Source organism: Phalangium opilio, unplaced genomic scaffold (assembly GCF_054372755.1).
Source record: "Phalangium opilio isolate 3A_F unplaced genomic scaffold, DU_Popi_V2 ptg000032l_1, whole genome shotgun sequence".
NCBI lineage: Eukaryota > Metazoa > Arthropoda > Arachnida > Opiliones > Phalangiidae > Phalangium > Phalangium opilio.
This window is the reverse complement of record NW_028324159.1, coordinates 7,182,587-7,208,578: the sequence shown is the minus strand read 5'-3', so window position 1 is coordinate 7,208,578 and position 25,992 is coordinate 7,182,587. Positions and strand designations below refer to the sequence as shown.

General features: G+C 42.2%; 1 protein-coding gene, 1 long non-coding RNA gene and 18 other non-coding genes across 20 annotated transcripts; all 20 read left to right on the top strand.

Moving 5' to 3' along the window:
- The first annotated feature begins 7,715 nt into the window (after nt 1–7,715).
- Nucleotides 7,716–9,905, top strand: LOC149685609 (uncharacterized). Its single transcript, XM_089870947.1, has 2 exons — nt 7,716–8,912; nt 9,009–9,905. Exons 1-2 carry the CDS (start codon nt 8,360–8,362, stop codon nt 9,089–9,091), a joined length of 636 nt encoding a protein of 211 aa, XP_089727073.1. The 5' UTR covers nt 7,716–8,359; the 3' UTR covers nt 9,092–9,905.
- A 30-nt stretch (nt 9,906–9,935) lies between these two features.
- Nucleotides 9,936–11,915, top strand: LOC149685608 (uncharacterized). Its single transcript, XR_016384016.1, has 2 exons — nt 9,936–10,592; nt 11,135–11,915. It is a non-coding gene; the product is annotated as an uncharacterized LOC149685608 (long non-coding RNA).
- Nucleotides 11,916–12,419: 504 nt separating this feature from the next.
- TRNAI-GAU (transfer RNA isoleucine (anticodon GAU)) lies at nt 12,420–12,492 on the top strand. The gene has a single exon. It is a non-coding gene; the product is annotated as a tRNA-Ile (tRNA).
- Nucleotides 12,493–12,712: 220 nt separating this feature from the next.
- On the top strand, nt 12,713–12,785 carry TRNAI-GAU (transfer RNA isoleucine (anticodon GAU)). Its single transcript has one exon. It is a non-coding gene; the product is annotated as a tRNA-Ile (tRNA).
- A 221-nt stretch (nt 12,786–13,006) lies between these two features.
- TRNAI-GAU (transfer RNA isoleucine (anticodon GAU)) lies at nt 13,007–13,079 on the top strand. The gene has a single exon. It is a non-coding gene; the product is annotated as a tRNA-Ile (tRNA).
- A 365-nt stretch (nt 13,080–13,444) lies between these two features.
- TRNAI-GAU (transfer RNA isoleucine (anticodon GAU)) lies at nt 13,445–13,517 on the top strand. Its single transcript has one exon. It is a non-coding gene; the product is annotated as a tRNA-Ile (tRNA).
- A 221-nt stretch (nt 13,518–13,738) lies between these two features.
- Nucleotides 13,739–13,811, top strand: TRNAI-GAU (transfer RNA isoleucine (anticodon GAU)). The gene has a single exon. It is a non-coding gene; the product is annotated as a tRNA-Ile (tRNA).
- Nucleotides 13,812–13,885: 74 nt separating this feature from the next.
- Nucleotides 13,886–13,958, top strand: TRNAI-GAU (transfer RNA isoleucine (anticodon GAU)). The gene has a single exon. It is a non-coding gene; the product is annotated as a tRNA-Ile (tRNA).
- A 74-nt stretch (nt 13,959–14,032) lies between these two features.
- TRNAI-GAU (transfer RNA isoleucine (anticodon GAU)) lies at nt 14,033–14,105 on the top strand. The gene has a single exon. It is a non-coding gene; the product is annotated as a tRNA-Ile (tRNA).
- Nucleotides 14,106–15,058: 953 nt separating this feature from the next.
- Nucleotides 15,059–15,131, top strand: TRNAI-GAU (transfer RNA isoleucine (anticodon GAU)). Its single transcript has one exon. It is a non-coding gene; the product is annotated as a tRNA-Ile (tRNA).
- A 2,616-nt stretch (nt 15,132–17,747) lies between these two features.
- On the top strand, nt 17,748–17,820 carry TRNAH-GUG (transfer RNA histidin (anticodon GUG)). Its single transcript has one exon. It is a non-coding gene; the product is annotated as a tRNA-His (tRNA).
- Nucleotides 17,821–17,894: 74 nt separating this feature from the next.
- Nucleotides 17,895–17,967, top strand: TRNAS-GCU (transfer RNA serine (anticodon GCU)). Its single transcript has one exon. It is a non-coding gene; the product is annotated as a tRNA-Ser (tRNA).
- A 1,246-nt stretch (nt 17,968–19,213) lies between these two features.
- Nucleotides 19,214–19,286, top strand: TRNAI-GAU (transfer RNA isoleucine (anticodon GAU)). The gene has a single exon. It is a non-coding gene; the product is annotated as a tRNA-Ile (tRNA).
- A 659-nt stretch (nt 19,287–19,945) lies between these two features.
- Nucleotides 19,946–20,018, top strand: TRNAS-GCU (transfer RNA serine (anticodon GCU)). Its single transcript has one exon. It is a non-coding gene; the product is annotated as a tRNA-Ser (tRNA).
- Nucleotides 20,019–21,264: 1,246 nt separating this feature from the next.
- TRNAI-GAU (transfer RNA isoleucine (anticodon GAU)) lies at nt 21,265–21,337 on the top strand. Its single transcript has one exon. It is a non-coding gene; the product is annotated as a tRNA-Ile (tRNA).
- An 805-nt stretch (nt 21,338–22,142) lies between these two features.
- On the top strand, nt 22,143–22,215 carry TRNAI-GAU (transfer RNA isoleucine (anticodon GAU)). The gene has a single exon. It is a non-coding gene; the product is annotated as a tRNA-Ile (tRNA).
- Nucleotides 22,216–22,874: 659 nt separating this feature from the next.
- Nucleotides 22,875–22,947, top strand: TRNAS-GCU (transfer RNA serine (anticodon GCU)). The gene has a single exon. It is a non-coding gene; the product is annotated as a tRNA-Ser (tRNA).
- Nucleotides 22,948–24,193: 1,246 nt separating this feature from the next.
- On the top strand, nt 24,194–24,266 carry TRNAI-GAU (transfer RNA isoleucine (anticodon GAU)). The gene has a single exon. It is a non-coding gene; the product is annotated as a tRNA-Ile (tRNA).
- Nucleotides 24,267–25,071: 805 nt separating this feature from the next.
- Nucleotides 25,072–25,144, top strand: TRNAI-GAU (transfer RNA isoleucine (anticodon GAU)). Its single transcript has one exon. It is a non-coding gene; the product is annotated as a tRNA-Ile (tRNA).
- A 659-nt stretch (nt 25,145–25,803) lies between these two features.
- Nucleotides 25,804–25,876, top strand: TRNAS-GCU (transfer RNA serine (anticodon GCU)). Its single transcript has one exon. It is a non-coding gene; the product is annotated as a tRNA-Ser (tRNA).
- Nucleotides 25,877–25,992: the final 116 nt, after the last annotated feature.

Sequence of the window (25,992 nt, the reverse complement as noted above, 5' to 3'; positions counted from 1 at the left end):
TTGCGGCATTGCCCTGTACCAGTGGCGTTGCACGGACCATCCGTCCAGGGAACATCGGAAGCACAGTCCATCGTGCCCGATGGTAACCAAGAAACCGTGCAACAACAAACCACTGCGTCAGGGGCTTCCCGACTTCCCGACCAGCGAGGGCGAGGATGTTTGCCAGCCTCTAATCCAAACATGCCCAACCACCAACAACGAGCGGTCGGGAAACGAAAAAGTGCGCGTGCGCCTAAATCCGTCGTGTTTTCTACTGTAGTGCGTGTTCATCAGCTACCCTCTGAGTCTCGCGTGAACTTTCACCTCCTGAACGACCTACGCTTTCGACAACGGATAACGGACTTGGAAAAGAAACTTTTTAAAAAAAATTAATTAATGGGGATTTTTTTTTTTGGGTAAAAGGGTTTTGTTTATATTGTTTTTTAATGCTTTTAAATATGTAAGGGTTTTTTGGGTTTTTGGGTTTATAGTGTTTTAATTTTTTTGATTATTAATGTTTTTAAAATATATTTCTGTGTTTTTTATATAAATAACATGTTTACACTAATAAAATGGTTATTATTTACAATGAATCCAACCGAGTCAGTCTCGCATTCTTTAAAATTTCAAACGCCCGCCCAATTTCTAATCGTGGGCCCGACGCAAGCGGGCAAAAGCAGCCTTTTAAGCAATTTATTGCAAAATCATCAGCTTATGTTTGACCCCCCGCATAAACAAGTTATTTATTGCTACGCGGCCTGGCAACCAAACTACGAAAAATTAAAACAATTGATTCCGGGAATTCAATTTATTCAAGGCCTGCCACCCGCTGAGCCGGATTTCTGGGAAACTCATCGCGATTCCTATTTAATATTAGACGACTTAGCTAGTCAGTTATTTAAGCAAGCCCATATTGCCGATTTAGTGTGCGTGACGTCGCATCATTTAGGCTATACGGTGATTATCATTACGCAACAACTCTTTCCCAAAGGTAGCCAATCGCGAATAATTTCCCAAAACTCTTCCTATTTTATAATAATGAAAAATCCTCGAGATGTCGCCTCTATTAGGTATTTAGCGCAACAAATAAGTCCAGATAACCCGAAGCGTATTACGGAGGCGTACAGACTAGCCACTAAAGACCCTTATAGTTACTTGTTAATTGATTTAAAACAAGAAACTCCGGAAAATTTACGATTAAGGTCGCGAGTTCTACCTCACGAATCACCTATGTATGTCTATGTCGATTAAATTTAATTGTCATTTGAATAATGGCCCCACGCGTTAAACGTCGATCAGCAAAACGCTCCCGGCTCGTCGTAGCGCGTCCCTCGACCAAGTTTGCCAAATTTGTCCCTTATTTACAGAGTTTGCGTCAAACTAGCTGTAAACAACGGCGAACCCTCTTAAACAATAGTAGTGCGCCTCAATTAAAGAGCATTCAGACAATTTGTAAGAATTTAAAGGGCGGGGGCATTTATTTGAGTAAAGATCGCAAGAAAAAGCTAGCAAAGTACAAGAAAATTATTAGACAACTCGGATCAAGTACCTTGTCGCAGAAAAGCAAAAAAAAGCTGTTGTTGCAGCAATCGGGTGGTTTTCTTACGACGTTGCTTGCCGCAATCTTGCCTTCGATTGTCCAAGCCATAGCTGCTAAACTATGAAACAAATGGTTCTTGTACCGGCGTCTGCAGTAACTTCAACAGCTGCCCAAGAGCACTCGGCTTTGGACCGAGAGATTGAGGATATTTTAAAATCGCCATTGAATGCCTACGATAAATTATATAAATATTTAGACGCTTTTAAGAAATATTTAAGTATTGAGAAACAAATTCCTTTACCTAAATTTGAGGTCGTAACACAGGCAATGTCTAATGTCCCCACGCCGCCATTACCGGTCACCCCTAAAATGCCCCCGCGAAAAAAACAATTGTCATGGCCGAGCTATGCCACGTCATCACCGACAACAAGCGCTTCGGGCAGTTCTTTTACTACGCCTAAACGAACCGAGCCTCGGCAAAAGGTTTTCAAAAGCGAAACGGCTGCGGGGACACCAACACCAGAAGATTTTTACCAACAATTTGGGCCGACCTATGTTGGAGATATGGTGAAACGGCAAGCCGAAGTTCTTGCAAATCATTTGCAAAACACATTTTTCACGCCAAAAAGAGAGCTAGAAGAAGGAGCTGTCGGTTATGCAAATCGTGACGACGATTTACAAGAGGAAATTGTCGATGAACAAGAGAATTTAGCGGAGGAAAACGGGGACAATTTAACGGACTTGGAAAACTTGTTTGAGACGGCCTCCGCTAAACAGAAAAACAAGAAAAAAAAGAAAAAACCTCGGAAAAAGAAAGACGAACTCCAAAACTTAGGACCGCTGGTTCCATCTAACGAGAGGAGAAAGAGGCATAATAAATGGCGCGATATTGATTAATAAAAAAATGTAATATTTAGACAAATAAAAAATTGTTTTATTGCGCACAATATCTGTGTACATGTTTTTTTAAATGTAAAGATAAATATAATAAAGCGACATAGTCGTTAAGTTTAAGATTCTGGTCATAGATGGCGTCTAATATCGTCTTTCTAGCCACGCCCTCACAGCGGAGTGCTAGGTACAGACTACAATGCAGACCGCACAGTTGAAAGAATGGATGCTGAATTTGTTGTTTATTGTAAACAACTCGTTTCCCGTATCGTTTTAAATTAACTTTATAGTATCGCGGCGAATTTCCGTAAGTGCAAAACATTTCCACCGTGTCATTGTTAGAAAAGCACGCTATCCAATGTTCTCCAGCCTCTCCAGCTGCTTCATTATTGAATATAAAGCAAAATTTGGACCTTTTTGGCCGTTCTGGGAGTCTGTTTACTGGAAAGCATCCTAAATAGTAGGGTCGCGTTCTTTTGTCGCAAGTTAAAAGAGCGTTTATTTGCGAAGTGTTCATAATTTAGTCTCAGGTAACGAGACTTTTTGTAATTCGGCGCCGTAGAAAACACCCAGAATTTGCTCCCCCTTTAAATCCGCTACGCGATAGACGGGTGGTGACCTGGGTATGACGTCAACAACGCGAAATATTTCGTCAGTAAACGTGCCTCCCGAGCTGGTTTTTCTAAATACCCGACTAGCTATAGAAAGACGCACGTGATCGCCAACTTTAAGCCTCGGTGCGTATCGATTAATTCCGTTTGATTTCCCGTACAGTTTATTCCAAATGATTGATTCGTTATCTATATTAACACGAACCGGTGCAATTCCAGTAGTTGAATGAACCCGTTCATTATAGGCTTGAGTAATTAAAGGTAAATATTTAACGTAATTTTTATTCCCCGTGGCCGTAATAACCCGGGCAATTTGTTCCTTAATTGTTCTAATAAAGCGTTCCGCTAAACTAGCCTTATGCTGACTCCTGGCAAAATGTATTTGCACATTGTTTCGTTTCAAGAAGGAGGCAAAGTTGCGCGAACTAAATTCCCCACCGTAGTCCGTGTATATTTTTAAAGGGATCCTCTCTCGAAATATTTTTTTAAAAGCCTCGATAACCTCGCCAGATGTTTTGTTTCTAAGAGGTACTGTCCATCCGTAGCGGCTTAAGACGTCAATGACGCACAAAACATAGCGAACATTTTTATTAAAACGTTTTAATTTCGGTAGATCCAACAAATCAGCTTGAAAAACGTCATCGATAGTTGAGGCGTACACTTGGTTAGTTTTGAATCGGAAACGTCGAAATCGATGTTTCGTGTAGGCAGGTTGTTTCTCGAGAAAGGCGATTAATTTTGCTTTTGGCACGTCCGGTAAGGCCTTTTGTAATCTGGCTAGCGACCCATAGGCGGCCGGATTAGCCATGTCGTAATAAATTTTTCTAATTTTAGCATCCATGTCTTGACAAGTATAAATAACGACTAAATGGTTTCCCAATAAACAACTTTATTTAATACACGCAAAGGTATTTTATAAAAACAATATCAGTTAAACAAATACGATATATCAATACATTTATCTTAATAGCCATAAATCAAGGCATTCTTTAAATCGGCAAAACTGTTGACAAAATAAGCAAAAATATCCTCTTGATCCTCGATCCATCCATGGTCGGTCTCAAATTGATGCAAAATTTTCTCACGATCCAGTTGAGGCAGCGCTTCGTGCAAATTACGCTCGACTCGATCGCTGAAATTTGTGTCAAATTCCGAGCAGCTTTGAGAGTGGCATATTTGTTTTCGGCACTCGACGTTGGCGCAAGTGGAAGTGACGTCAAACAAGGTGGTAGTGAGCTCGTTTAAAATTAATTCGCGCATGCGACAGACAGCTATCCCTTTAGCCTTGAGATCCTCGTCAATCAACGGCTTTAAGTCGATCAACGTCTGCCATCCTGTTTTGTTCAGGCTAAATCCTTCGCTGGTGCTAAAGTTGAGGAAATAACGACTGCCGCTGCCTCGTTCATAGTATCGAAGATCGATTAGACGTTCATCTTTCGAGTTGACGAAGCATTCCAGCTTGATGCGCTCTTTGACGGGCAACCAAATATGATAGCGAGGTATTTTTCCGTCAAAAAAGGACGTGAGTTCATTTTGAAACCGAAACAAAGCGTACCAGGCGTTAGGTTTTAATATAGTTTTTGTACGCGTATCCGATCTTTGAATTAATATTTTAGGTTCAATAGATTCAATGACGCAAATATCGAGCTTTGGCGTGACGGTGTGTACTTGGTGCATCTTGGCTCGCGACTGATATTGTATTTATAAAGTTTTAGTCTTTTATACGTTGGGGTGATTATAAATAATTTCTCTGTTTTTAGATATTATTAATTGGTTGTTTGGAAATTCGGCCATGACAATGCACGTGACGTTTTCGGTTAGCGGAGAGCTAAATCTTAACGATAATCGCAAGTTACCAGTCTGGGGCATGGAATTTAGACCTAACGAAGCGAGATGCTCTCTACTCAAATCAAAAACAACGACAAAAAAGCCCTTCTTATATAAATCGTAAGAAATGATATTTCCTCGGTCAAGACCTAATATCTCGAGACCCTCGAATAAAGAATTGTAACATCTAACGTACTGGTCGTCGTCAAAATTGGGCGTAAAGGGGATATCGGGATAATTTTGCGAATTTAAAGAGAATTGCATGAAATCGAGTTTGAAGTGTTGGAGATCCAGGGGGTTGGAAGTTGCTTCCCCTACAAATTTTTTATTAGTAACGAAAGCCACGACAGTTCGCGAGGGTAATTGCCCCGTAAACAAGCTGTCCCTAATAAAATCTTGCGTTCCGGTGGTTATTAAGAAATTTTTCATAACAATAGAGTTTACTTCGTAGCGAGCGTTTATTCCCGAGTTTAACATCTGAGCGTGCGCTAGTTGCAGTTCGGGATTAACCTCAATTTCGCGCGTAAACAAGGTGCATTCCGTTAAATCAATCTTATACTTTTTGCCCTGCTCATTGTGAATAATAGCGAAATCCGTGGAGCTTCGATGAAGTCTAATTCGCACCTCGATATTATCTAGTAAGAATTTGGGCGTTTTGAACATATCCAAAAATAATTCGCCAATTACATCGCACGTCTTTGATTGGGCCACGCGTTTAGCGCGACGACCAATACCATTATCTTCTTTGTTAATATTGGCGTTATCTAAAGCCGTCGCCGGATCGATAATGGTATCCAAATAATATAACATAGAAGTTAACCAGGAATTGGCCGCCGTTTGTCCATAATTTAAAAGTATTTTAAAATAGGCCATATATGGGTACATATTATTAGGTTGCTGGACAGCGACGCCATTAAGAAATAATTCTACTTGACAAAATAGCGAGGCAATTATTAAATTTGTCACCGAGACTTTCTTTTCCGCATCTGGAACGACCGTGCCGTCCTCGTGCAAAACGCGAAATTTTACTCTCAAAAGAGTTTTAGTCAAATCATGATAATTGTTAGAGGGAGGAATGATAAATTCTACATATTTAGCATTAGTTAGTGGGGCAATGGGATAATGAGCAGTCGTTTTAGTCCCAACAATATTATTATTCACCACTGGCTTTTCAAATACTTCAAAGTCGGAAAGAACACTTTCGTAGGTCGACATGTTTAGTCTAGAAAATCGCGTTTAGCGCGTTGCTTAACACGTTTGCTCCGGCTTGTTTTAGCAGTCCTCTTTCGTTTTCGGCCCGTCCCGCTTTGAGTGTTGACGAACCGGTCCACGCCTTTATGTAGTAGGGAATTTATAGATTGTTTGACATTTCTTTTAATCGATTCTCGAGGTGATATTCCGGGGTTTTGGGCATCGCTAATTACTCTACTCGTTAACCCAACAGCTTCGGACGCTAAAGTACTAATGGCCGGCCTAATAAAGGGCGTAATTTTGCGCAATAAAGAATTAAAGATACCGCCAACACTAAAACGACCTCCGGATTGGAAAACGTTCGCGTGTAAAGCCGGAAGGGAGGATCCTCTTTGGAAATACAGAGTGTATCTATTAGGTACCATTGCTTCTGGGCTATTGACGTCGACGCCTAAAAAACAGTTTAATATATACTTTGCCCAAATTAAACGGAATATTTTCCCCGTAATCGGATTTCAATTCAATTTCAATTTCTTGTATATCGCTGGTTGAAATTGGATAAAAGTCGATATTATTAAATATTTCCTGGTTCTCCTCGTCTAGCAGCGAAAAAGCCGGCATTTTTATGAAACGTAGCAGAGGAGCTTGACCACCACCTACTACCTGTTGCCGAATAATATTGGTATAAACAAACATGGCATCGACGCCTCTCATGATATCAGCGGGATACTCCGAAGTCTCGTTATTGATATACCGATCCAACTGATTACTACTAAAACCTAGCAATCGTCCCAGTCCTCGGCCGGGTGTTGTTTTGGGCAACAAAATGGAAACCGTATCGTTCAGTTTTGAAACCGTCACGGTTCCGTCTACATTCTGCGTAAATTTTAGACTTTTCCTATGCGCCGGGGACATAGCTTCGCTCATAGCACTTAAAACATCGCTAATATGATAATAAACCCCGGGAGGAATTTCACATGCAAAATTGTCAACTCGTTTGCCTTGAGGGTTATCCTGTTGATATCCGGGTAGGGACGGCTGGTCAGCCATATTTGGGTCTTCTGGAAATCTATCCACATCGTATTCGCTAGTCCAAAAATTATTATCCGCTGTCAGGGTCATTATTCTTAATCGAGGATTTACCAGAGCCACTCCCGAATGACTGTGTTGAAAAAATTCTCCCTCTTCGGGAATGTTAAATAACTTGGCCATTGGTCCAGCTACCGAGACGCGAACACCTGGCTCTATTTCGATACGAACATAAAATCTATCTTCCAGAGCATTTTTGAGAATGTACATTTTAAAATACTGGCGAGGCATATATTCTTGAACCCCCAATAACTGGTTTATGATTTTTAAATGTAAAGAGAAGGGAATTACGGCCCCGCTTGCCGTAAAATCGCAAATATAATCGCCCGCGGGTATTTTGATTTTTGCGACACTAGTCTTAGTAAATAGATGCATTAGTGAGTCATGAACGCGATAATTTACAAATGTGTCATTAGTTGTTTTGAAATGCGTAAAATTACGCTCTAAAGGTTTAGTGGATAGAAACGTCCCACCAACGTATTCAGCTTCTAAATTTAATATATCACGCAATTCCTTTGGGAAGAGCATTTCAATTTTTGCCGGACAATGGATTCTAAAATAATGCTCCGCTCCTTGCTTAATAACGCTAAATTCAGCCTGATGTAATCTTAAAGGGTCAAAATTGCACGCAGTTATTTGGAGGTTTTCGGCAATTTCTTCATAAATCTTATAATCATCTGTCGATCTAAACTCGCCTGACACTTTAAAAAAGAAATAAAGCCAGGGTTCTTCCCAGGGGGTATAGCGCTTTATGGTTCTATTGACTCGATATTCTATGTATGCATTGTCTTTGTCTATAGTATATTCTTCTAACGTCATGCTCAAGGGTCCTAGTTGGTGTTTTCCGGAGTAATATCTATCGGGGTCAGCGCCAAGCAATTTAGCTACTTGGGGAGAAAATTTAATTTCCACCCATTCTGGTGTTTTGAAATTATACACGATAGCATACCCCCAATTATCTACTGTGTGGTATGTTACTTGAATTTTTTTAAATACTAATTTTTCTAAAGTGTTGGCTACGGCTCGATAAAGCCCTTCGGCGTTTTTCTCTGGCGTTTTACTGGCTTTAAAAGTTTGAGGTAAGAACAATACTGTGTAATTGTCATAATCTTCAGGGTTAATAGGCTTAGGCTCTTCGGGAATAATTGGTTCAGGCTTTTTTTTCGGCGGATCAACCGGCTGCGGAAACAAGGGTTTTTCATCAACCGATGGTGGGGAGGGGGTCGGTAATATGGGTAGCTCAAAAGTAGAGGATGTTGTAGAGTCTGGAGATTTTGAGAGATCAGGCTTCGATAGGTCGGGTTTCGATAGGTCGGGGTTCGGTAAGTCGGGGTTCGGTAAGTCGGGTTTCGGTAAGTCGGTTTTCGGTGAGTCGGGCTTCGGTAAGTCAGGTTTTGGGGGGTCTGGAAATATATATATTTCCTCAACCTCCGTTGGCGAGGGGGTCGGCGTTAGTGGTTCGAAGGTAGAGGGTTTCGGGGTCTCTTGTTTTGATAGATCAGGCTTATATGGGTCCGGAGCTGGAATTTTGGGGGGATCCGGAAGTTTCAGGGGATCTGGCTCCGGCTTTGGCTTCGGTAATTCAGCCTTTGGTGGCTCTGTAGTCAGAATCTTTAAGGGATCTGAAGTAGACGGGGTTGGCCTAGTTGTTGTTGTTGTAGTAGATGTTGGTTTAGTTGTTGTGGTAGATGTTGAATTAATCGTTGTAGTAGCGGCTGAATTAGTTGAGCTCGGAGGTATTAGTTTATCCGAACTTGGAGGTATCGGTTTATTTGAACTTGGAGGTATCGGTTTATTTGAACTTGGAGGTATCGGTTTATTTGAACTTGGAGGTATCGGTTTATTTGAACTTGGAGGTATCGGTTTATTTGAACTTGGAGGTATCGGTTTAGTCGAATTTGGAGGTGACTGTTTACCTGAAGCTAGCGTTTTAGAGGGGTTAGGCCCTGAATATGTTGGATAATAAGGCTTTGGATAGGTTTGTTTCGGAAGCGTTATTTTGGGTGGTGGTGGCGGGGGAGGGGTTATTTTGGATGACTGTGGTTGTACAAATACTACGGGTTCAGTCGTAGCAATAGGTATCGGAAGAAAAGGCGTAGTTCGCGGTAAAATAGGTATAGATGGCGGTACAGGTCTATATTCTGGCTGGGGCTTTTTTCTTATCGACGGAACCTCGTGGCTTGTTTTACGTTTAATGGCAGCTTTAGGAATGTACTTGTAGTCAAATTTTTTTTTAAAACTATCTCCAACATTATCAATTTCGATTTCCACGTAATTATTAGTGTAATTTAAACTTATATTTTTAGCATGCTTTGATACAGGATATTTGGATATATATGGAACATCTTCGTAATTATTCTCTTTAAATTCAAATAGCGTGGTCAAGGGGGAATCAGCTGGTATTTTGAACCGTATGTTCTCCTCTCCTAAAACTTGCAGGTAAACGGGAAAGTTTGTATCTAACTGTTTTCCCAGGACCCCGTCCTTATATTTATTCACTAATTTAAAAGATAATTTGCCTTTTAAATACGGATGACTGTTTACATCATCATTTAACAGCTCGACAAAATTTTGGGGTAGTTCGTACTCTTTGGTCTTGGTATAACGATTGACAGGTATCTCTATTTTTTGATATTCAACAGGCTCTCTAACAGCTGCATAGTTGCCATGGTTTGGGTCACTTACAACCTGAATTTCAAACTTGTTAAACTCTTCGCTTATATTCACCCAATGATTTGGAAATATGATTTCTGCCAACCCAACTTCATAATCGCTACTCAAGTTTAGAGGTTGATGCAAGTAATTTTTAAAACTTGATTGGGTATTGTTTGGGTATATATCTAAACACGTATTAGACGCTAAAGTTAAAAAGAAGTCGTCATTCATGACTAACGCCTGTTTATCAACTAACCCCAACTTCTTAAACAAACCTTATTTTATACATAAATTTCATAAAAAGATCGGCCATAGCTCGGTAGACTGGCCGGGATTTGAACTCGCCACCTTTTTAGGTATTACATTAGTAGACCCTGCCTTTAACCACTGAGCTATGGACGATCTTAAAATACACGCCGTTTATCTTCATCAAAAAAAAACTTTAAAAAATTCTTAAACTTTTAAAGTCGTTACCCTTGAAAAATCTACGTAGCTAGGTAATTGACCTTACCCGATTCCAATAAAAAAAGACAACGCCCTGACTAGTTCGAGCCGGTTTCAACCTGTTTTCAAGCGGTTATTATATAAGACACGCGGCTTTAATAGTACGTTTCAGGGTGTGGTCGATTGGGTGTGGTCGGTAAAAAATAAATTTTTTTTTATCTAGAGAACTTGTTTAATATTAAATCTGCTCTCGGTCATTTAGTATATAAGCTCTGTGTTTCGCGGAGAAAGTTATCAGTTGCTCAGTTATGCTCTTAAAAGTCCAACTAAAGATGTCTTGCTTTAACTCGTGCCGCTTTTGTTGGGTGAGTAAAGACCAAACTCAATTTTCCAACGGAAAAGGGACCAATTTCGATTATGCCAACTGTCTCTTCTCGGGCATTGCCTGAAAAGGGACCAATTTCGATTCATGGGCTAGATTTACGTAGCTTTTCGGGACAATCTCTGCTCTGCTACATTTGGCTGCCCGAAAAGTTGCGTAAATTTGTGTGAAGTCGCATTTTTTTGGCCCACCACTCAACATCGACCATAGTTCGGGACCAAATGCAGGAGATTTACGTCAGAAATCCGGAAAATTTGGTCCCGGACTAAGAAACCAGGTGGAATAATGTTGAGGAAGTTCATGAATCGACCTTCATTGCAGCGTAATTTGCGTCCATACAACGGACTATTGCAATGAAGGAAAATCAAATTTAAGTTAAGTCCTGCTACTTCTTCCGCGGCAAGACTTAATTTGACGTGTTTTCCATTGGTCTCTTGAAAGTTGCGTAAAATTTGTGTGAAGTCGCCTCAGCCATCAGAATGCATGAGCAAAGCCTTTTGGTTGTGGTTCGATTTCATTCGCAAGGTCGGGCTGACACTGCAATGAATGAGAAGTTCTGGCTCAAACAACCAGACCAGAACAAGAAGACCAAGCCTCGCAGTGGCTCGGATGTAACTTCCTTCGGGAGGTAAAGGGTCAACGAAGAATTTTATCGGCCCGTACAACCCGACAAGCCGTGCCAGCGCATAAGGTTCTGCGTACCCTGCACCAAATGGAACACGTTCTCTTCAGTGAGGCCTTGATTTCGATGTCCTTCTCAAACTTAACAGCTGTTCGCTCGATCAACGTGGATAAGATTCGGAGCCGAAATGCCCAAGATCTTCCTGAATCAATGGAGGCATGTACCACCAGAGTGCCTGAACAAAGCTAGTGGCCGACGCCCCGCTAGAGTGAATGCCACGTTGATGTCGTGAAATTGTTAATAAAACGCGGCGCTAATTACGATTTAAAGAGCGGCTTTCAGTTAAGATTTCGACTAAAATATCAAGTTTTGAAAATCAAAATGTCACTTTGAGCAAGATGCTTTTTACGCTAGAGACAAGAACAATTACCTTCAAAATTTCGATTTAAAGACTGGTTTTCATTAGCGGTAAAAGTAGCGGTAAATATTTTTGTTTTTTAATTTAGAATTTAGTATGTAACACGGTTTTTATGTGGGAACAAGCCACAACTCAAAGAAAAGAAGTATTGACCTTCTTAATTGCAAACAATGGCAATATCTTTGTTTATATTTATATTCTTGTTAATCTGTATTATTTTATTGTCTATAGTATTTGGTATTGTTATTAAAAAATCTTTATTTATATATCTGGCTTTGTTTCTCAGACATATTTAAAAGGTTTATGGCGGGAAATTCAAACGGGGATCTTTCGAAATAACACAGGTCTGGGTTGATCCATTAAAAGGATCATAAAGGAGATAAAGCATGCTGGAAGGCAGGGTATGTCAGGTAGGAGTTTAGCTTAATCTTTGTTTGGAAGTTTGGTGGATGGGGAGAGGGCGGCCATCTTGGGGTGGCGGCCATCTTGGATCTCTGCGAATCTAGGTAGTCCCTACTACTACTGGTGGTTCGAGCCCACGCGGGAGCGTTGTTTTGAAGTTTTAGAAGTAAGGTAAAAAGGAAATATTTTTCCACAGTACTTGACGATCATTCTTTGACTAAGCTTCCGTGGCGCAATGGTTAGCGCGTTCGGCTGTTAACCGAAAGGTTGGTGGTTCGAGCCCACCCGGGTGCGTTGTTTTGAAGTCTTAGAAGTAACGTAAAAAGGAAATATTTTTTTACAATACTTGAAGATCATTCTTTGCCTAAGCTTCCGTGGCGCGGTGGTTAGCGCGTTCGGCTGATAACCGAAAGGTTGGTGGTTCGAGCCCACGCGGGAGCGTTGTTTTGAAGTTTTAGAAGTAAGGTAAAAAGGAAATATTTTTCCTCAGTACTTGACGATCATTCTTTGCCTAAGCTCCCGTGGCGCAATGATTAGCGTGTTCGGCTGTTAACCGAAAGGATGGTGGTTCAGGCCAACCCGGGAGCGTTGATTTGAAGTCTTAAAAGTAACGTTAAAAGGAAATATTTTTCCACAATACTTGAAGACCCTTCTTGCCTATGTTTCCGTGGCGCAATGGTTAGCGCGTTCGGCTGATAACCGAAGGGTTGGTGGTTCGAGCCCACCCGGGAGTGTTGTTTTGAAGTCTTAAAAGTAACGTTAAAAGGAAATATTTTTCCACAATACTTGAAGATGATCCTTTGCCTAAGCTTCCGTGGCGCAATGGCTAGCGCGTTCGGCTGTTCACCGAAAGGTTGGTGGTTCGAGACCACCCGGGAGCGTTGTTTTGAAGTCTTGGAAGTAACGTAAAAAGGAAATATTTTTCCACAATACTTGATGATAATTATTTGCCTAAGCTTCCGTGGCGCGGTGGTTAGCGCGTTCGGCTGATAACCGAAGAGTTGGTGGTTCGAGCCCACCCGGGAGTGTTGTTTTGAAGTCTTAAAAGTAACGTTAAAAGGAAATATTTTTCCACAATACTAGAAGATGATCCTTTGCCTAAGCTTCCGTGGCGCAATGGCTAGCGCGTTCGGCTGTTCACCGAAAGGTTGGGGGTCGAGCCCACCCATGTGCGTTGTTTTGAAGTCTTAGAAGTAACGTAAAAGGAAATATTTTTCCACAATACTTGACGATAATTCTTTGCCTATGTTTCCGTGGCGCAATGGTTAGCGCGTTCGGCTGTTAACCGAAAAGTTGGTGGTTCAGGCCAACCCGGGAGCGTTGTTTTGAAGTCTTAAAAGTAACGTTAAAAGGAAATATTTTTCCACAATACTTGAAGACCATTCTTGCCTATGTTTCCGTGGCGCAATGGTTAGCGCGTTCGGCTGATAACCGAAGGGTTGGTGGTTCGAGCCCACCCGGGAGCGTTGTTTTGAAGTCTGAAAAGTAACGTTAAAAGGAAATATTTTTCCACAATACTTGACGATAATTCTTTGTCTAAGCTTCCGTGGCGCAATGGCTAGCGCGTTCGGCTGTTAACCGAAAGGTTGGTGGTTCGAGCCCACTCGGGAGCGTTGTTTTGAAGTTTTAGAAAAAACGTAAAAAGGAAATATTCTTCCACAATACTTGCAGGTCATTCTTTGCGTAAGATTCCTTGGCGCAAGGGTTAGCGCGTTCGGCTGATAACCGAAAGGTTGGTGGTTCGAGCCCACCCGGGAGCGTTGTTTTGAAGTCTTAGAAGTAACGTAAAAAGGAAATATTTTTCCACAATTCTTGACGATCTTTTTTTGCGTAAGCTTCCGTGGCGCAATGGTTAGCGTGTACGGCTGATAACCGAAAGGTTGATGGTTCGAGCCCACCCGGGAGCGTTGTTTTGAAGTCTTAGAAGTAACGTAAAAAGGAAATATTTTTCCACAATACTTGATGATAACTCTATGCCTAAGCTTCCGTGGCGCGGTGGTTAGCGCGTTCGGCTGATAACCGAAAGGTTGGTGGTTCGAGCCCACGCGGGAGCGTTGTTTTGAAGTTTTAGAAGTAAGGTAAAAAGGAAATATTTTTCCACAGTACTTGACGATCATTCTTTGCCTAAGCTTCTGTGGCGCAATGGTTAGCGTGTTCGGCTGTTAACCGAAAGGATGGTGGTTCAGGCCAACCCGGGAGCGTTGTTTTGAAGTCTTAAAAGTAACGTTAAAAGGAAATATTTTTCCACAATACTTGAAGCCCATCCTTGCTTAAGCTTCCGTGGTGCAATGGTTAGCGCGTTCGGCTGTTAACCGAAAGGTTGATGGTTCGTGCCCAACCGGGAACGTTGTTTTGAAGTTTTAGAAGTAACGTAAAAAGGAAATATTTTTCCACAATACTTGAAGATCATTCTTTGCCTAAGCTTCCGTGGCGCAATGGTTAGCGCGTTCGGCTGTTAACCGTTAGGTTGGTGGTTCGAGCCCACCTTGGAGCTTTGTTTCGAAGTCTTAGAAAAAACGTAAAAACGTCATATTCTTTCAAAATACTTGACGATCATTTTTTGCTTAGCTTCCAAGGCGCAATGGTAAGCGCATTAGGCTGTTAACCGTAAGGTTGGTGCTTCGAGCCCACCCGGGAGCGTTGTTTTGAAATCTTAGAAGTAACGTTAAATGAAATATTTTTTCACAATACTTGAAGATCATTCTTTGTCTAAGCTTCCGTGGCGCAATGGTAAGCGCATTAGGCTGTTAACCGTAAGGTTGGTGCTTCGAGCCCACCCGGGAGCGTTGTTTTGAAGTCTTAGAAGTAACGTAAAAAGGAAATATATTTTCACAAAACTTGAAAATCATTCTTTGCCTAAGCTTCCGTGGCGCAATGGTTAGCGCGTTCGGCTGTTAACCGAAAGGTTGGTGGTTCGAGCTCACCCGGGAGCGTTGTTTTGAAGTCTTGGAAGTAACGTAAAAAGGAAATATTTTTCCACAATACTTGATGATAATTCTTTGCCTAAGCTTCCGTGGCGCGGTGGTTAGCGCGTTCGGCTGATAATCGAAAGGTTGGTGGTTTGAGCCCACGCGGGAGCGTTGTTTTGAAGTTTTAGAAGTAAGGTAAAAAGGAAATATTTTTCCACAGTACTTGACGATCATTCTTTGCCTAAACTTCCGTGGCGCAATGGTTAGCGTGTTCGGCTGTTAACCGAAAGGATGGTGGTTCAGGCCAACCCGGGAGCGTTGTTTTGAAGTCTTAAAAGTAACGTTAAAAGGAAATATTTTTCCACAATACTTGAAGACCATTCTTGCTTAAGCTTCCTTGGCGCAATGGTTAGCGCGTTCGGCTGTTAACCGAAAGGTTGGTGGTTCGAGCCCACCCGGGAGTGTAGTTTTGAAGTCTTAGAAGTAACGTAAAAACTAAATATTTTTCCACAATACTTGAAGATCATTCTTTGCCTAAGCTTCCGTGGCGCAATGGTTAGCGTGTTCGGCTGTTAACCGAAAGGATGGTGGTTCAGGCCAACCCGGGAGCGTTGTTACCTCTCCGAGTGACGTATGTCACGGAGAGGTTCTAATTTCGACGTGTCTGTGTGTGTGTGTTTGTGTGTCTGTCTGTTGTTATTGACTTACACCCCAGGGGACCGGGTTTGCAGTTTCCGAATCGAAGCAAATGTGTTCGCTATTTCCGGACCGCATTCAGAGTTTTCGGAAAATTCAAAACTTGAGGCTATCCACAATTCAACTAGTCACTATTATTTCATCTAACTAGTCAATTGTCCATTCCACATGAACACCAATCTGTATTCATTGGCTTTAACACCACCATCTTCTGGCCGTTGTTTTCGTCTATCCCACATAGACACCAGTCCGTACTTACTGGCTTCTAACACCAGCATCTTCTTGTCATTGTCCATCCCACATTGACACCAGTCTGTACACCTGTCTTCTACACCTCCATCTTCTAGTCTTCGTTTTTGTCCATCCCACATGGACACCAGTCTGTACACCTGGCTTCTACACCACCATCTTCTGGTCTTTCTTTTTGTCCATCCCACATGGACACCAGTCTGCACACCTGGCTTCTACTCCATCATCATCCTTAAGGTTAAGACATACGCGGCGATCGGCCTGGGTTACGAGAAACGTCCGACCTCCCATTGGTGTGGCTTCCACCAAAGGTTCACGCAATTGCGCTTTTCTTATCCATAGCAGTGATTCGAAACCGTTATATACTACCTATTTGAGTAAGGCGATGCAACCGGCGTATGCTTCATTTCAAACGCCAATATTAGTCAAGTCTCTCAAGAATGTTTAATTGTTCTTTATCCACACGATGTAACGCTCAATAAGGCGAACAATTAACGAAGAAAATTTTAAATATTAATTATATTTATTTTAATATTTAAGATAAAGTTGTTTCTCAATTCAAAATTAATACGGAAAGAGTTAAAAAGCAGTCTATGTTTTTGTCTGTGTGTGTCCGTCCGTTGTTACACTAGTGCACCGCGTTAGCAGTTCGCCTTATGTTTTGTGGAAAGAAATCCTACAAAACCTTAATATTTGGTTTTCTCATAATGTAAAATTAATATTTGGAAATATTTTTCGTAATTTCGATGCCTTTGGTGGCTTTGTAGCTATAAAGCTCTGTTTCATTTTGATATCCCAAGAATATTTTTTATATTATTATTTGAAATGGATGTTTATATATTACTTAAGCTATACTACATCTGTTTATTGCATAATCCTTTCTAAAGTGATTACAAGAAGAACGCTACTATGGTGGTCAAAGGAGCTCTTATTTGTCATTAGGCCTAGTGAACCAAAAAGTAAACGCTTGGGTTTGGTTTTCGTTTCTGAAATGCAGAAACATTAACGGTTCAGTGTGAGCCGAAAGTTAAATACACTTATAAATAATTAGGCTTAGATTAAATAATCATGGTAGAAATCTGGGCCGCGTTCAGCAGAGCTTATCGCTCTTAGCAGTGTCCTGCAGAACGGGATTTTGTTTTTGAATATTGACGTCAAGGTGCTCAAGGCTGAGCCAGCGCGGTTTTCAAAGTCGGGTTTTGGATAACGTGACGTAAAACGCGTAGTTCTCAGGTTGGCGAAAAAAACATGGAGGAATTAATACAGATAGCTCATCCTGATTCTGACGGGACTAGCTATTTAATTGGCGTGAAACCAGTTGATCACGCGAGAATTTTAAGAGACAAGTTAGTTTCTAATTTTAATTTAAAAGTTGTTATCTATCTCTATAAATATATTATCATACAATTTTTGTTAAGCCTTGGTACCTTGCACCAAAGAGGGTAGAAAGAGGAGGAGTAGAAGCTAGCGGCTTTGGCAAGGCATTTTACCTACCCTCTTTGGTCTGATAGTAATCGGATTGTAGCTTAGTGTTTTCATGATTTTTATGGTGCGCATTTACTTTCAGTGTGTGTAGCCACAAATTAGCTTTGGTGTTATGTAACGTTAACAGTCATGTTGACAAACTAAGAAAATCGTATCGTATCGTAAAAAGGAAATATTTTTTCGAAATACTTGACGATCATTTTTTGCTAAGCTTCCGTGGCGCAATGGTTAGCGCGTTTGGCTGTTAATCGAAAGGTTGGGGTTTCGAGCCCACCCGGGAATGTTGTTTTGAAGTCTTAGAAGTAACGTAAAAAGGAAATATTTTTCCATAATACTTGAAGATCATTCTTTGCCTAAGCTTCCGTGGCGCAATGGTTAGCGCGTTCGGCTGTGAACCGCAAGGTTGGTGGTTCGACGCCACCCGGGAACGTTGTTTTGAAGTCTTAGAATAACCGTAAAAACGAAATATTTTTTGGAAATACTTTACGATCGTTCTTTGCCTTAGCTTCCGTGGCGCAATGGTGAGCGCGTTCGGCTGCTAACCGAAAGGTTGTTGGCTCGAGCCCACTCGGGAGCGTTGTTTTGAAGTCTTAGAAGTAACGTGAAAAGGAAATATTTTTCCACAATACTTGAAGATCATTCTTTGCCTAAGCTTCCGTGGCGCAATGGTTAGCGCGTTCGGCTGTTAACCGAAAGGTTGGTGGTTCAACGCCACCCGGGAGCGATGTTTTGAAGTCTTAAAAGTAACGTTAAAAGGAAATATTTTTCCACAATACTTGCAGACCATTGTTGCTTAAGCTTCCGTGGTGCAATGGTTAGCACGTTCGGCTGTTAACCGAAAGGTTGGTGGTTCGAGCCCACCCGGATGCGTTGTTTTGAAGTCTTAGAAGTAACGTAAAAGGAAATATTATTCCTCAATACTTCATGATCGTTTTTTGCCTATGCTTCCGTGGCGCAATGGTTAGCGTATTCGGTTGTTAACCGAAAGGTTGTTGGTTCGAGCCCACCCAGGAGTTTTGTTTCGAAGTCTTAGAAAAATGTAGAAACGAAATATTTTCTGGAAATACTTGACGATCGTTCTTCGCCTAAGCTTCCGTGTTGCAATGGTTAGCGCGTTCGGCTGTTAACTGAAAGGTTGGTGGTTCGAGCCCACACGGGACCGTTGTTTTGAAGTCTTAGAAGTAACGTTAAAAGGAAATATTTTTCCACAATTCTTGACGGTAATTCTTTGTCTAAGTTTCCGTGGCGCAATGGTTAGCGCGTTCGGCTGTTAACCGAAAGGTTGGTGATTCGAGCCCACCCGGGAATGTTGTTTTGAAGTCTTAGAAGTAACGTAAAAAGGAAATATTTTTCCACAATACTTGAAGATCATTCTTTGCCTAAGCTTACGTTGCGCAATGGTTAGCGCGTTCGGCTGTTAACCGAAAGGTTGGTGGTTCGAGCCCACCTTGGAGCTTTGTTTCGAAGTCTTAGAAAAAACGTAAAAACGTCATATTCTTTCAAAACACTTGACGATCATTTTTTGCTAATCTTCCAAGGCGCAATGGTAAGCGCATTAGGCTGTTAACCGTAAGGTTGGTGCTTCGAGCCCACCCGGGAGCGTTGTTTTGAAGTCTTAGAAGTAACGTAAAAAGGAAATATTTTTTCACAATACTTGAAGATCGTTCTTTGCCTAAGCTTCCGTGGCGCAATGGTTAGCGCGTTCGGCTGTTAACCGAAAGGTTGGTGGTTCGAGCCCACCCGGGAGCGTTGTTTTGAAGTTTTAGAAGTAACGTAAAAAGGAAATATTTTTCCACAATACTTGATGATAATTCTTTGCCTAAGCTTCCGTGGCGCGGTGGTTAGCGCGTTCGGCTGATAACCGAAAGGTTGGTGGTTCGAGCCCACGCGGGAGCGTTGTTTTGAAGTCTTAGAAGTAACGTAAAAAGGAAATATTTTTCCACAGTACTTGACGATCATTCTTTGCCTAAGCTTCCGTGGCGCAATGGTTAGCGTGTTCGGCTGTTAACCGAAAGGATGGTGGTTCAGGCCAACCCGGGAGCGTTGTTTTGAAGTCTGAAAAGTAACGTTAAAAGGAAATACTTTTCCACAATACTTGAAGACCATTCTTGCTTAAGCTTCCGTGGCGCAATGGTTAGCGCGTTCGGCTGTTATCCGAAAGGTTGGTGGTTCGAGCCCAACCGGGAGCGTTGTTTTGAAGTTTTATAAGTAACGTAAAAAGGAAATATTTTTCCACAATACTTAAAGATCATTCTCTGCCTAAGCTTCCGTGGCGCAAACGTCTGCGCGTTCGGCTGTTAACCGTAAAGTTGGTGGTTCGAGCACACCTTGGAGCTTTGTTTCGAAGTCTTAGAAAAAACGTAAAGCGTCATATTCTTTCAAAATACTTAACGATCATTTTTTGCTAAGCTTCCAAGGCGCAATGGTAAGCGCATTAGGCTGTTAACCGTAAGGTTGGTGCTTCGAGCCCACCCGGGAGCGTTGTTTTGAAGTCTTAGAAGTAACGTAAAAAGGAAATATTTTTTCACAATACTTGAAGATCGTTCTTTGCCTAAGCTTCCGTGGCGCAATGGTGAGCGCGTTCGGCTGCTAACCGAAAGGTTGTTGGCTCGAGCCCACTCGGGAGCGTTGTTTTGAAGTCTTAGAAGTAACGTGAAAAGGAAATATTTTTCCACAATACTTGAAGATCATTCTTTGCCTAAGCTTCCGTGGCGCAATGGTTAGCGCGTTCGGCTGTTAACCGAAAGGTTGGTGGTTCAACGCCACCCGGGAGCGATGTTTTGAAGTCTTAAAAGTAACGTTAAAAGGAAATATTTTTCCACAATACTTGCAGACCATTGTTGCTTAAGCTTCCGTGGTGCAATGGTTAGCACGTTCGGCTGTTAACCGAAAGGTTGGTGGTTCGAGCCCACCCGGATGCGTTGTTTTGAAGTCTTAGAAGTAACGTAAAAGGAAATATTATTCCTCAATACTTCATGATCGTTTTTTGCCTATGCTTCCGTGGCGCAATGGTTAGCGTATTCGGTTGTTAACCGAAAGGTTGTTGGTTCGAGCCCACCCAGGAGTTTTGTTTCGAAGTCTTAGAAAAATGTAGAAACGAAATATTTTCTGGAAATACTTGACGATCGTTCTTCGCCTAAGCTTCCGTGTTGCAATGGTTAGCGCGTTCGGCTGTTAACTGAAAGGTTGGTGGTTCGAGCCCACGCGGGACCGTTGTTTTGAAGTCTTAGAAGTAACGTTAAAAGGAAATATTTTTCCACAATTCTTGACGGTAATTCTTTGTCTAAGTTTCCGTGGCGCAATGGTTAGCGCGTTCGGCTGTTAACCGAAAGGTTGGTGATTCGAGCCCACCCGGGAATGTTGTTTTGAAGTCTTAGAAGTAACGTAAAAAGGAAATATTTTTCCACAATACTTGAAGATCATTCTTTGCCTAAGCTTACGTTGCGCAATGGTTAGCGCGTTCGGCTGTTAACCGAAAGGTTGGTGGTTCGAGCCCACCTTGGAGCTTTGTTTCGAAGTCTTAGAAAAAACGTAAAAACGTCATATTCTTTCAAAACACTTGACGATCATTTTTTGCTAATCTTCCAAGGCGCAATGGTAAGCGCATTAGGCTGTTAACCGTAAGGTTGGTGCTTCGAGCCCACCCGGGAGCGTTGTTTTGAAGTCTTAGAAGTAACGTAAAAAGGAAATATTTTTTCACAATACTTGAAGATCGTTCTTTGCCTAAGCTTCCGTGGCGCAATGGTTAGCGCGTTCGGCTGTTAACCGAAAGGTTGGTGGTTCGAGCCCACCCGGGAGCGTTGTTTTGAAGTTTTAGAAGTAACGTAAAAAGGAAATATTTTTCCACAATACTTGATGATAATTCTTTGCCTAAGCTTCCGTGGCGCGGTGGTTAGCGCGTTCGGCTGATAACCGAAAGGTTGGTGGTTCGAGCCCACGCGGGAGCGTTGTTTTGAAGTCTTAGAAGTAACGTAAAAAGGAAATATTTTTCCACAGTACTTGACGATCATTCTTTGCCTAAGCTTCCGTGGCGCAATGGTTAGCGTGTTCGGCTGTTAACCGAAAGGATGGTGGTTCAGGCCAACCCGGGAGCGTTGTTTTGAAGTCTGAAAAGTAACGTTAAAAGGAAATACTTTTCCACAATACTTGAAGACCATTCTTGCTTAAGCTTCCGTGGCGCAATGGTTAGCGCGTTCGGCTGTTATCCGAAAGGTTGGTGGTTCGAGCCCAACCGGGAGCGTTGTTTTGAAGTTTTATAAGTAACGTAAAAAGGAAATATTTTTCCACAATACTTAAAGATCATTCTCTGCCTAAGCTTCCGTGGCGCAAACGTCTGCGCGTTCGGCTGTTAACCGTAAAGTTGGTGGTTCGAGCACACCTTGGAGCTTTGTTTCGAAGTCTTAGAAAAAACGTAAAGCGTCATATTCTTTCAAAATACTTAACGATCATTTTTTGCTAAGCTTCCAAGGCGCAATGGTAAGCGCATTAGGCTGTTAACCGTAAGGTTGGTGCTTCGAGCCCACCCGGGAGCGTTGTTTTGAAGTCTTAGAAGTAACGTTAAAAGGAAATATTTTTTCACAATACTTGAAGATCGTTCTTTACCTAAGCTTCCGTGGCGCAATGGTTAGCGCGTTTGGCTGTTAACCGAAAGTTGGTGGTTCGAGCCCACCCGGGAGCGTTGTTTTGAAGTTTTAGAAGTAACGTAAAAAGGAAATATTTTTCCACAATACTCTATGATAATTCTTTGCCTAAGCTTCCGTGACGCGGTGGTTAGCGCGTTCGGCTGATAACCGAAAGGTTGGTGGTTCGAGCCCACGCGGGAGCGTTGTTTTGAAGTCTTAGAAGTAACGTAAAAAGGAAATATTTTTCCACAGTACTTGACGATCATTCTTTGCCTAAGCTTCCGTGGCGCAATGGTTAGCGTGTTCGGCTGTTAACCGAAAGGATGGTGGTTCAGGCCAACCCGGGAGCGTTGTTTTGAAGTCTGAAAAGTAACGTTAAAAGGAAATACTTTTCCACAATACTTGAAGACCATTCTTGCTTAAGCTTCCGTGGCGCAATGGTTAGCGCGTTCGGCTGTTATCCGAAAGGTTGGTAATTCGAGCCCAACCGGGAGCGTTGTTTTGAAGTTTTATAAGTAACGTAAAAAGGAAATATTTTTCCACAATACTTAAAGATCATTCTCTGCCTAAGCTTCCGTGGCGCAAACGTCTGCGCGTTCGGCTGTTAACCGTAAAGTTGGTGGTTCGAGCACACCTTGGAGCTTTGTTTCGAAGTCTTAGAAAAAACGTAAAGCGTCATATTCTTTCAAAATACTTAACGATCATTTTTTGCTAAGCTTCCAAGGCGCAATGGTAAGCGCATTAGGCTGTTAACCGTAAGGTTGGTGCTTCGAGCCCACCCGGGAGCGTTGTTTTGAAGTCTTAGAAGTAACGTAAAAAGGAAATATTTTTTCACAATACTTGAAGATCGTTCTTTGCCTAAGCTTCCGTGGCGCAATGGTGAGCGCGTTCGGCTGCTAACCGAAAGGTTGTTGGCTCGAGCCCACTCGGGAGCGTTGTTTTGAAGTCTTAGAAGTAACGTGAAAAGGAAATATTTTTCCACAATACTTGAAGATCATTCTTTGCCTAAGCTTCCGTGGCGCAATGGTTAGCGCGTTCGGCTGTTAACCGAAAGGTTGGTGGTTCAACGCCACCCGGGAGCGATGTTTTGAAGTCTTAAAAGTAACGTTAAAAGGAAATATTTTTCCACAATACTTGCAGACCATTGTTGCTTAAGCTTCCGTGGTGCAATGGTTAGCACGTTCGGCTGTTAACCGAAAGGTTGGTGGTTCGAGCCCACCCGGATGCGTTGTTTTGAAGTCTTAGAAGTAACGTAAAAGGAAATATTATTCCTCAATACTTCATGATCGTTTTTTGCCTATGCTTCCGTGGCGCAATGGTTAGCGTATTCGGTTGTTAACCGAAAGGTTGTTGGTTCGAGCCCACCCAGGAGTTTTGTTTCGAAGTCTTAGAAAAATGTAGAAACGAAATATTTTCTGGAAATACTTGACGATCGTTCTTCGCCTAAGCTTCCGTGTTGCAATGGTTAGCGCGTTCGGCTGTTAACTGAAAGGTTGGTGGTTCGAGCCCACGCGGGACCGTTGTTTTGAAGTCTTAGAAGTAACGTTAAAAGGAAATATTTTTCCACAATTCTTGACGGTAATTCTTTGTCTAAGTTTCCGTGGCGCAATGGTTAGCGCGTTCGGCTGTTAACCGAAAGGTTGGTGATTCGAGCCCACCCGGGAATGTTGTTTTGAAGTCTTAGAAGTAACGTAAAAAGGAAATATTTTTCCACAATACTTGAAGATCATTCTTTGCCTAAGCTTACGTTGCGCAATGGTTAGCGCGTTCGGCTGTTAACCGAAAGGTTGGTGGTTCGAGCCCACCTTGGAGCTTTGTTTCGAAGTCTTAGAAAAAACGTAAAAACGTCATATTCTTTCAAAACACTTGACGATCATTTTTTGCTAATCTTCCAAGGCGCAATGGTAAGCGCATTAGGCTGTTAACCGTAAGGTTGGTGCTTCGAGCCCACCCGGGAGCGTTGTTTTGAAGTCTTAGAAGTAACGTAAAAAGGAAATATTTTTTCACAATACTTGAAGATCGTTCTTTGCCTAAGCTTCCGTGGCGCAATGGTTAGCGCGTTCGGCTGTTAACCGAAAGGTTGGTGGTTCGAGCCCACCCGGGAGCGTTGTTTTGAAGTTTTAGAAGTAACGTAAAAAGGAAATATTTTTCCACAATACTTGATGATAATTCTTTGCCTAAGCTTCCGTGGCGCGGTGGTTAGCGCGTTCGGCTGATAACCGAAAGGTTGGTGGTTCGAGCCCACGCGGGAGCGTTGTTTTGAAGTCTTAGAAGTAACGTAAAGAGGAAATATTTTTCCACAGTACTTGACGATCATTCTTTGCCTAAGCTTCCGTGGCGCAATGGTTAGCGTGTTCGGCTGTTAACCGAAAGGATGGTGGTTCAGGCCAACCCGGGAGCGTTGTTTTGAAGTCTGAAAAGTAACGTTAAAAGGAAATACTTTTCCACAATACTTGAAGACCATTCTTGCTTAAGCTTCCGTGGCGCAATGGTTAGCGCGTTCGGCTGTTATCCGAAAGGTTGGTGGTTCGAGCCCAACCGGGAGCGTTGTTTTGAAGTTTTATAAGTAACGTAAAAAGGAAATATTTTTCCACAATACTTAAAGATCATTCTCTGCCTAAGCTTCCGTGGCGCAAACGTCTGCGCGTTCGGCTGTTAACCGTAAAGTTGGTGGTTCGAGCACACCTTGGAGCTTTGTTTCGAAGTCTTAGAAAAAACGTAAAGCGTCATATTCTTTCAAAATACTTAACGATCATTTTTTGCTAAGCTTCCAAGGCGCAATGGTAAGCGCATTAGGCTGTTAACCGTAAGGTTGGTGCTTCGAGCCCACCCGGGAGCGTTGTTTTGAAGTCTTAGAAGTAACGTTAAAAGGAAATATTTTTTCACAATACTTGAAGATCGTTCTTAACCTAAGCTTCCGTGGCGCAATGGTTAGCGCGTTTGGCTGTTAACCGAAAGTTGGTGGTTCGAGCCCACCCGGGAGCGTTGTTTTGAAGTTTTAGAAGTAACGTAAAAAGGAAATATTTTTCCACAATACTCTATGATAATTCTTTGCCTAAGCTTCCGTGGCGCGGTGGTTAGCGCGTTCGGCTGATAACCGAAAGGTTGGTGGTTCGAGCCCACGCGGGAGCGTTGTTTTGAAGTCTTAGAAGTAACGTAAAAAGGAAATATTTTTCCACAGTACTTGACGATCATTCTTTGCCTAAGCTTCCGTGGCGCAATGGTTAGCGTGTTCGGCTTTTAACCGAAAGGATGGTGGTTCAGGCCAACCCGGGAGCGTTGTTTTGAAGTCTGAAAAGTAACGTTAAAAGGAAATACTTTTCCACAATACTTGAAGACCATTCTTGCTTAAGCTTCCGTGGCGCAATGGTTAGCGCGTTCGGCTGTTATCCGAAAGGTTGGTGGTTCGAGCCCAACCGGGAGCGTTGTTTTGAAGTTTTATAAGTAACGTAAAAAGGAAATATTTTTCCACAATACTTAAAGATCATTCTCTGCCTAAGCTTCCGTGGCGCAAACGTCTGCGCGTTCGGCTGTTAACCGTAAAGTTGGTGGTTCGAGCACACCTTGGAGCTTTGTTTCGAAGTCTTAGAAAAAACGTAAAGCGTCATATTCTTTCAAAATACTTAACGATCATTTTTTGCTAAGCTTCCAAGGCGCAATGGTAAGCGCATTAGGCTGTTAACCGTAAGGTTGGTGCTTCGAGCCCACCCGGGAGCGTTGTTTTGAAGTCTTAGAAGTAACGTAAAAAGGAAATATTTTTTCACAATACTTGAAGATCGTTCTTTGCCTAAGCTTCCGTGGCGCAATGGTGAGCGCGTTCGGCTGCTAACCGAAAGGTTGTTGGCTCGAGCCCACTCGGGAGCGTTGTTTTGAAGTCTTAGAAGTAACGTGAAAAGGAAATATTTTTCCACAATACTTGAAGATCATTCTTTGCCTAAGCTTCCGTGGCGCAATGGTTAGCGCGTTCGGCTGTTAACCGA

What these genes read in the sequence shown, in the direction of transcription:
- LOC149685609 (XM_089870947.1), top strand. Translation starts at nt 8,360, where the DNA reads ATGGGTAGCTCAAAAGTAGAGGATGTTGTAGAGTCTGGAGATTTTGAG. An exon ending in CGGTTTATTTGAACTTGGAG is followed by an intron (nt 8,913 to 9,008) that starts GTATCGGTTTAT and finishes TTGAACTTGGAG; the next exon opens with GTATCGGTTTAGTCGAATTT.